Here is a 9,236-nt window from a genome sequence, read left to right on the forward strand (position 1 = left end):
TCGGATGATTTCTGAAGCGAGGGCAGCCCGTTTTCAAAGTTCACCCCATCGGGCCTTTCCTTTTTTCCAGCTCTGAACCACCCAGAAGCCGACTTTCTCGGGTCAGCTGTGCCCCCAGCCCGGGCTCAGCCGCTGCGCTATTCATGTTCTGCGGCGCGGCCAAAGGTCCAGGTGGCCGGAGAAGCGGAGGGGGGCGACCCGGTGGGTGGGGGTCGAGGAGCGCCCTCGCCAAGGCTCGGGCCAGCGAGGCCGGGTCTCGCCGAGTGACCGCGGTCCGGCCACGCGGTCGCCCAGGGATGCGCGCTCGCCGGGAGGGACAAAGGGTCGGGGAAACCTGAGCCGGGCCAGTCCCGGAAAAATCCGGCCGTTGGTAGCCATGGCAACGGAGTCGGGCCCCCGCTCGGCCCGCGAGGGCGCGCTGGGGGCGGGAGAGGGGCCCCGCGAGGCCGGCCCCGCGGCCCGCCCCGCCCTCCGGCCTCGGCCGCCGGCCCGAGCCCGCGACTGACCCTCGGCAGCTCCTGTAGTCACGTGGCGCTGGGAACCGGCGGGGCGGGCGGGGGTGGGGGGGCTGGGCATGGGCCTGGCGGTGGTGAACCCGAACCTGCTGCTGTCGCCGCGGCGGGGTGGCGAGCGCGGCCGGCGCCGGCTCTCGGGCCTCATGGACGCGCGACGCGCCTCCGTGCTCCCCGCCGGAGAGGTTCGTCTCGGGCAGGGCGCGGGGTTCCACGCGGGCCCGTGGTGGTGGTGGTGGTGGCGGGGGGTGGGGGGCGGCCCTACCTGCGGGGCTCGTGACCGGGTGCGCGCGGGGTTTGGGGGGTGTGCACTGCTGGACCGAGTCGGGGGGCGAGTCCGCGCACCTGCGCGCAGGCTCCATGAGCCGCGCTCTGCGTGGGGACCGGAGAGGGGGGGCCCTCTTCGGGGAGCGCGGACCCGTGTGTCCGCGAACGTGGACGGCGGGGGGGGGAGGGGGCCAAAGCACACGCTCGAATACAAAAAGGGGGGGTGTAGGGGTCTGAACGGCCCTCTGCCACCTGGGACGCGACAGGGGACTCTGCCCGAGTCCTAGTCACAGGAGCGCGCCTGGCAGCCCCCCCTGGGAACCCGGCCTGGAATTCTGTCGGGAGGAGGGTGGGGGAAGGGGAGCCAGCGGCGATTTCAGAGTTCCTGCCCTCGGCCCGGGGGCCATTGGCCATCAGCATGGACAGTTCGTGCTGTGACCTTACCAGGGGAGTAAGTGAGCCTCCAACGCAGCCCCGGGCTTCCTTGGTGTATGGGGCACGTTCAGTTATTAATCCTATGGCCACTGAGGTCACTCTGCCCGGCGGGGTGCCGGGGTGGGGGAGGGGGCCGTGGCTGCCGAGGACACAAAGATGACTTCCCTCGGGGAGCCCTGAGCCTCACGCACGCGTCCTCTCCCCTCCCCGCAGGTAAGGCTGGCCTCTCTGCCACCGGAGGTCTGAGCTCTGCCATGGGGGTAGGGGTGTCTTTACTGCTGCAGTTTTCGCTGACATCCGGGGGCTACCCGAGTGTGGGCCGAAGCAGGCGCTCCAGCCGCAGAAGTATCCCCGGGAACAGCCCCAGGAGGAGCTGGGCCAAGCCTCATTTCCAGCTCCACAGCCTCCAGGGTAGAGTGTGGCCTTCTTTGTTGGGTTCTCGCACCATTTCGTGGCCCCAGTGCCCAGCTGCGGGGTGGCGGGGGGGGGGGGGTGTGGGGTGGGGGGCGGTGCTGTGGAGCGGGGAGAAGGGGGGCCGGGGACGGGGGAGAGGGGGGAAGTTTCACGTTCATCACATCCTGGGAGTCTTCCCAGGGCTCAGTCTGGCCGCTGGGAATGAGTCATGTTTGTGCTCCTGGAGAGGAGTACAGGTTCGGGGGAACTTAGGGGGAACTTGTGAGCAGGCAGTGAAGGTCCCTTAGGAGTCTCATCACCACCCCATCTGGCAGTGGGTGTAGGAGACTCCCCTGCAGGAGTCTGGGTTCTCCCCGCTCTGGAAGAGCTGCCCATGGGGCAGCCCTGGCGGGGCTGGGGCAGGCCGGGACAGGGGACAGAGATTACAATCTCCTTCCCTTTCCTTGCCCCAGTAATCCCAGTCCCCCGAGGGAAGGCAGCGAAGCAGGCTCACCCCCGAGGGCAGCAAGCTGTGGGTGTTCTTTGGATTCAAGAGCGCTCTCCTTCCTGCAGTGTCCTCATCACGTGCGGGGGCGGAGGACAGGCGGGCAGAATGCGGGCACAGTCTGGGCAGGCAGTGGCCTGGCATCGCGCTGGGCTGGCAGTAGCATCCGGAGCTCTCTCCTGCTCCTGAGAAGGGGCCGTTCTCACTGGCTTTCCTGGCCGTGGGAGGCTGAGGCTAGGGAGATCAAAGTGCCTTCCCTAAGACGGGATTAGATTGGAGCCCTCGTCCGGGTTCTGCCGTAGGTTTACTCTGTGCCCCCCGGGGCAAGTCCTGTCACCCTGTCGTGCCTAACAGTGGCTTCATCCATCAGACAGGGAGTTCGTATCTCTTGACCAGCCTCACTGAGTTGCTGCGAAGCTCAGATGTGACAAGAGCAAATAGAAACAAGGAGAGGGAAGCACTTGGGAAAGCATATAAAGCGCTGAAGGGGGAGGTGACTGCGTGTTTTGGTGAGTCCCAAGGCAGCAATCGGACTTCCCTGGTGGCTCAGACGGTAAAGCGTCTGTCTACAATGTGAGAGACCTGGGTTCGATCCCTGGGTTGGGAAAATTCCCTGGAGAAGGAAATGGCAACCCACTCCAGTACTTCTTGCCTTGAAAATCCCATGGACGGAGGAGCTTGGTGCAGGCTACTATCCATGGGGTCGCAAAGAGTCGGGCACGACTGAGCGACTTCACTTCACTTCAAGGCAGTAATCTTTGTGCAGCCAGCCCTGGCGTGTTTACTCCATGCCGGAGGGGGATTCCAAGAAGGGTCAGGGTTCTTCCTTCTAGTCGTTTCCAGGGCCAGTAAAGACATAACAGCAGATTTACTTGAAATGCTTTCTAGAAACCCAAGATGGAAATAACATAATAGGAGGAAGCAGAAGAGCAGTCTAGTGGTCCTAGTTTCAGGGCTGGAGGAGTGGAGGGGGCAGGCTCCTCTTGGGTCCGCTGGGAGGGGCTGGCGGGGGGCGGGGGGCAGGTTGTGTGGTTCTCCAGCGTGACTGTGCCTTTCCACCCTCAGCAGAGGAAGAACCGATGCTGGAACGTCGCTGCAGGGGCCCCGTGGCCATGGACCCGGCCCAGCCCCGACTCCTTTCCGGGCCCTCCCAGGAGTCGCCCCAGACCCTGGAGAAGGAGCCCCAGGGGCTGAGGTCGCGAGGCACCGCCGCGGCCCAGTCCGGAGGCCAGGCCCTAGTTCGGGCCCATCGCTGTGCCCACTGTCGGAGGCACTTCCCTGGTTGGGTGGCCCTCTGGCTTCATGCCCGGCGCTGCCAGGCCCGCCTGCCCCGGCCCTGTCCCGAGTGCGGCCGCCGCTTCCGCCACGCCCCTTTCTTGGCACTGCACTGCCAGGTCCATGCCGCCGCCACCCCAGACCTGGGCTTTGCCTGCCACCTCTGCGGGCAGAGCTTCCGAGGCTGGGTGGCCCTGGTTCTGCACCTGCGGGCCCACTCGGCGGCGAAGCGGCCCATCGCCTGTCCTGCCTGCGAGAGACGCTTCTGGCGGAGAAAGCAGCTGCGGGCCCATTCGCGGCGCTGCCACCCCCCGGCCCCTGAGGCCCGGCCCTTCATCTGCGGCAACTGTGGCCGCAGCTTCGCCCAGTGGGACCAGCTGGTGACACACAAGCGGGTCCACGTGGCCGAGGCGCTGGAGGAGGCAGCGGCCAAGGCCCTGGGGCCGCGGCCCCGGGGGCGCCCGGCGGTGACCGCGCCCCGGCCGGGCGGGGACGCCGTCGACCGCCCGTTCCAGTGTGCCTGCTGTGGTAAGCGCTTCCGCCACAAGCCCAACCTGATCGCTCACCGCCGCGTGCACACGGGCGAGCGCCCGCACCAGTGCCCCGAGTGCGGGAAGCGCTTCACCAATAAGCCCTACCTGACCTCGCACCGGCGCATCCACACGGGCGAGAAGCCGTACCCGTGCACCGAGTGTGGCCGCCGCTTCCGCCACAAGCCCAACCTGCTGTCGCACAGCAAGATCCACAAGCGCTCCGAGGGGTCCGCGCAGGGCGGGCCCCAGCCGCCCGCCAGCGCCCCGGAGCGCACCCCGGAGCCCCCTCCGGAGCCGGCCCCCGAGCCCACCGAGGTCCCGGCGGGGCCCGGGCCGCCAAGCGCAGCGGCAGAGGCCCCGCCCTCCCTCCACACCTGCGCCGACTGTGGGCGGGGCTTCCGGCTGGAGCGCTTCCTGCGCGCGCACCAGCGGCAGCACGGCGGCGAGCGCCCCTTCGCGTGCGCCGAGTGCGGCAAGCATTTCGGCAAGAAGACGCACCTGGTGGCGCACTCCCGGGTGCACTCGGGCGAGCGGCCCTTCGCGTGCGAGGAGTGCGGGCGCCGCTTCTCCCAGGGGAGCCACCTGGCCGCCCACCGGCGCGACCATGCGCCCGAGAGGCCCTTCGTGTGCCCGGACTGCGGAAAGGCCTTCCGCCACAAGCCCTACCTGGCCGCGCACCGGCGCATCCACACCGGCGAGAAGCCGTACGTCTGCCCCGAGTGCGGCAAGGCGTTCAGCCAGAAGTCCAACCTGGTGTCCCACCGGCGCATCCACACGGGCGAGCGACCCTACGCCTGCCCGGACTGCGACCGCAGCTTTAGCCAGAAGTCCAACCTCATCACCCACCGCAAGAGCCACATCCGGGACGGCGCCTTCTGCTGCGCCATCTGTGGCCAGACCTTTGACGACGAGGGGAAGCTCCTGGCCCACCAGAAGAAGCACGACGTCTGAGCGGGCCGGGGCGGCAGAGGCCGAGGGAGGGCGGGCCCGGGCGTCGTTCACACTGTGCCCTCTGCTGCTGCTGTCGGCGAGGAGGGTGGCGAGGTGGGGTGAGCCGGCCCCGTTAGGGAGGGAGGTCCCCCGCTGTAATCAGGGAGTCCACTTGCAGAGCAGGGACCCCGGCCTCCCGCTGGTGTTTGCTAAGGTTCGGTCCCGACTATTCTGTGCCCTGGAAAAGTAGCAATAGCAGCTCCACTCACCTTTTAGAGCCCTCCGGCCGGAGGGGCCACCAGTGGACAGGAAGACCCCTCTGGTGTTAACGCCTTAACGTCCCGTCTCTTACTATGAGTTCCTTCGGCTCTTTTTTTTTTTTTTTCTTTTTGCAAGTAGGTGTGGTTCAGCCCTTAGTGAATGAATGCCCGGGAGGATCAGTGGAGCAACTGGACACACCTGGGAGAACCTGCCGGCCTTGTTGGGCAGCACCTGGGCCTTTTCCAGTCCTGGGAGGCAATGCCAAGCTCCTCCAGCCTGCCCCAGCCCGGCCCCTCGCTCCTGCCCCTGCACAGGCACCCAGATTTGGAGAGACCCGTCTACTGTTAGTGCCCTGGCTCCCCTTCCTCCCCCGAAAGATCAGTTACACCCCCCCGCCCCCCCAGAGCATCTTCCCACGCTGCGACTGCCTTCATCCAGCCACCCTCCCAGGACTTAGAGCAATCCCATGGCTGTCAGCCGCCCTGTGTCAGGGCTTTTGTCCGAACACCCCAGCCTGCCTTCACTCCCTTCAGAGCTCAGCACATTGTGGGGAGGACTGCCCCATTGCTAACAGAAGGCCAGCTGATGGGAAGTGGGGGTGAGTTTCCCTTCCAGCATTCTAGCGTGTGGATCCCCAACCTCTGCTTGAACACTTAGGTGACAGGGAATCTCCTGAGGCCCTGGTTCTATTGTAGGATAATTCTAATTGTTAGAAATTCTTCCTTATAATGAATGAAGTCCACTTCCCTGTAATTTCTACTGTTGGGCCTTGTTCTCTGGAACTAAACACAACCACTTAACCCTCCTTTTCCAACTAGAGAATAAAGATCTGGTTTTAGAGCTGGTGGCTGTAAGTGTTCCTTTGTCCTGGGGAGCTGTGGAGATGGAGGGAGGGGCGGCTGTTCCACATCACCAAGGGCTGGGATGGGTGAAGCCTGGATTCAAGCTTCTCTACTACCCCTAGCTGTAACCCCTTCCCCGATTTAGGGTCAGGCACCCTCAGCAAGTGAGGTTTCTTCTGTAGGAGTCCAGCCTTGTGTGGGGTCAGGTCAGCCCCACTCAGTGTCAGTCATCTGGGAGAGAAGGTCTGACTTGCTGCTGTCCTGCTGTGCCTCCCTGGCTGGCCTGCCGCAATGCTTATGTCTGTTACAACGTATGCTTCGCTGCACTGGTTGTTTCACATGCATTTGAGTGCCTGTTTTTGACAGGCTCTTCTGACTGTCTCACTAGTTTCTACATAGATTTCCAGCACCTAGCACAGAGTCTGGTGCAACCACCATTTGTTTGTATGACTGGCACCTTGCAAAGGAGTTTACCTAAATTATCTAACAACTTAGAGTTCAATAGGTACTTGCTTTTTTTTCTTTCCAGATGAAAACATTTGCTCAAGGTCATATAACCGTTAATCACCAGAAGCAATTCAAACCTGGGTCTGTTCAACCCGAAAACCATGCTGTTGACCACCGGTGCATGTTTATTAGACAAATGCAGTGCTGCTGCTTTTGGTGTAGACAAGTATTAAATATCTATAGTGTGCTTGATGCAGTGGAAACTCGGAGTTTACAAAAATAAGACCCAATCTTACCCTAAGAGGCCTAAGTCTGGGAGGACCTATTCCTATACACAGATTGTGAATTTGAATAGAGAGAGATGGATGTGGGGTGGGGTGGGTTCTAAATGTGTAGGATGGAAGCAGACAGCTTCAAAGTTTTTTAGAGGTTTATGGGGTTATGGGCTCACTTCAAAACCTGTGTCATGGAGGGCAAATGATCTCTGAAATGACCTAGGAACATGACTCAAGAAAGCCCCACCTAAATATGTCTTTTTAAGGGAGCTCAGGTGGTACCAGTGGTAAAGAATCTGCCTGCCAATACAGAAGGTGCAAGAGATGTACATTCCATCCCTGAGTCAGGAAGAGCCCCTGGAGAAGGAAATGGCAACCCACTCCAGTATTTCTTCCCTGGAGAATTCCACGGACAGAGGAGCCTGGTGGGCTACAGTCCCTGGGGTTTCTAAGAGCTGGACTCGACGGAGCGCTCTTGTGACTGAACAGGCACATGACTGAGAACGCACAAGCCATGCCAGGGCAGCGCAGTTTCAAGGGAAGGGAGCTTTTTTCAAGTGATCAGGAGAGTAGCTAGATGTCTGAGGATGATGGCAGGAAACAGGTCCTCAGGCATCAAGGGTTGGGATGGGGTGACTGGGGAAAAGGATGAAGGTGAGGGAATGTGATCAGGGTTCCTGACTTCCTGAGAAGTCATTACTTGTAAAGGAAATGCCTGGTGGTGGGTCCCCTAGAAACACGCCTGTCCACTGCTTTGGGGCAGAGGGTGAGAAGAGGACCAAAGTTCAGGGAAATCCACGGAAGTGACCTTAAGGAGGCAAGGACAGAGTGAACTTGCCCATGGCTCCTTCCTGAGTCCCTCAGGGGGCCTGGTGGGAGCTGAGTCCTTGCTCAGCAGGGCACGTGAGGGATGGCCCCATTGGAGGGGTCAACACGCTGCTAAGAGGACCTCCCCTTCTAAAGAGTCCAGGGTTTTTTTTCCCCCTCCTTCTACAATTACAAAGTATTAAATTATCAAATTTAACAATGAAGAGATATTTAGGTTTTTTAAGGTGAAAGTTATCCTTTACTTTCCCCCACTCCAGCCCTCCCCACCACCCCGCCTTGTGGCTTTTCTCTCTGCATCCAGTAAAGAGTGTGGGGGTGGCCTTCCTGACATTTTCCCTGTGCCTTCACAAACACGCATGTGCAGCCTCCCTCTTGTTTTCCATCAAGGGAAATAGGATCCCAGACGTGCCTCGTTGTTTTCCACCCTTGAAGCAGCCTTGGTCATGAAATGTCTATCTGGAGGAAGTCTTTCACTCTGTTGAAAGAGGGAGCAGGCCAGAGAGTGGAGATGACTTTCCCACTCACAGCCAGTGGCAGAGCGGAACTATAACACAGGAATTCCGTAAGTCTTGGTTGAACTTCCCCCTAGGTACTCTAGAAAATAAGATGACGGAGACTCTTTAAAGGGTTGATAACCTAGTGATGGATAGGGAGGCCTGTGCAGTCCATGGGGTCGCAAAGAGTTGGACATGACTGAGAGACTGAACTGAATTGAACCTAGGGATGTCTGGCCACTGGGTAGGGTTTTACACTTTACAAATGCTTCTGTAGAACCAATGTAGAACCATCCTGCAAAAACCCAGGGTCTCTCAGGATCTTCAGGGGATTATTTCCAGGACTCCCCTGGATAGCAAAATCTTTGGATGTTGGAGTCCCTTCTTTAAATGGTATTGCATTTTCATATAACCTTACTCACTCATGTCCTCTTGTATACCTTAAATTACCTCTAGATAATTTATAATACTTAATGTAAATGCTATATACAGTTGCCTGCACCCGGGAAAATTCAAATTTTGCTTTTTTTGGAACTTTCTTTTATTTCCGCCTGCATATTTTCATTGGGCTATTGGTTGAATTCATGGATGTGGAATCGGAAGATGTGGACAGCTGACTGTAACTAGGAACTTATTAACTCTTACAGATGAATAAGTCAAAGTCCAGGGACAGAAAGTATCTTTTGTTAAAAAGAAAACAGAACAAAACTGCACACGAAGACTGTGGCAAAACAGAATCTTGGGCTCCCGGTTCCTCTTGTGACATGAGGCTAAACAACAGCTGAGCTCGCGGGCAAACGCTTAGTAGACAGTTGCTGACTGATTAGAGTAAGATCCAACGGCTTAACAGTAAGGTTTGTAGGAAGTCTCAGAATGAGGCCCTGGCTTTTCTCCGTATCAACCTCATGTCCCAAAGGCAGTTTCTAAGCAGTTCCGGACAGTGTGCCCGTGGGAGTTGCCCTAGCTGGCCGGCCCGTTTTGAGCTGGTAGTGAGGAATTTTATTGACTTTATAAAGGAGCATTTCCTTCCGATCAGGGTGGGTAGATGAGAAAATCCTCTCTTCTGAAGGACTAAGACCCTGCTTGGCCATCTGAACGCTGCCTCTAAATCAGCAGTCGCACTCCACTCAGGAAAGTTAAGTCACTGTTTACTCAACCGCAGGGCGAGGGGTTGGATTTAATGATGTCTAAATCTCTCCTGGAAACCTCGGGGTCATTTATCACGCGCCTACGACGTGC

General features: G+C 59.3%; 1 protein-coding gene across 6 annotated transcripts; it reads left to right on the plus strand.

Annotated features, from left to right (window-relative positions):
- Positions 1-562: 562 nt before the first annotated feature.
- Positions 563-5,951, plus strand: REPIN1 (replication initiator 1). Of its 6 annotated transcripts, none has more exons than XR_008718170.1 (4): positions 563-697; positions 1,428-1,625; positions 3,178-4,964; positions 5,250-5,951. XR_008718170.1 is itself a non-coding variant. In XM_055591259.1 (4 exons), the coding sequence occupies exon 4, from the start codon at positions 3,192-3,194 to the stop codon at positions 4,869-4,871; it is 1,680 nt and encodes a 559-aa protein (XP_055447234.1). In that variant the 5' UTR covers positions 563-697; positions 1,479-1,625; positions 2,483-2,621; positions 3,178-3,191; the 3' UTR covers positions 4,872-5,951. The 6 variants fall into 6 exon arrangements, 5 of the variants coding, with proteins under 5 accessions (XP_055447234.1, XP_055447235.1, XP_055447229.1 ...); XM_055591259.1 differs by adding an exon at positions 2,483-2,621 and having other exon boundaries at positions 1,479-1,625; positions 3,178-5,951; XM_055591260.1 differs by adding an exon at positions 2,483-2,621 and having other exon boundaries at positions 1,479-1,625; positions 3,181-5,951.
- The last annotated feature ends 3,285 nt before the right edge of the window (positions 5,952-9,236 follow it).

Source organism: Bubalus kerabau, chromosome 8, assembly GCF_029407905.1.
Source record: "Bubalus kerabau isolate K-KA32 ecotype Philippines breed swamp buffalo chromosome 8, PCC_UOA_SB_1v2, whole genome shotgun sequence".
NCBI lineage: Eukaryota > Metazoa > Chordata > Mammalia > Artiodactyla > Bovidae > Bubalus > Bubalus kerabau.

What these genes read in the sequence shown, in the direction of transcription:
- REPIN1 (XM_055591254.1), top strand. Translation starts at nt 1,469, where the DNA reads ATGGGGGTAGGGGTGTCTTTACTGCTGCAGTTTTCGCTGACATCCGGG. An exon ending in CCAGCTCCACAGCCTCCAGG is followed by an intron (nt 1,626 to 3,177) that starts GTAGAGTGTGGC and finishes TTCCACCCTCAG; the next exon opens with CAGAGGAAGAACCGATGCTG.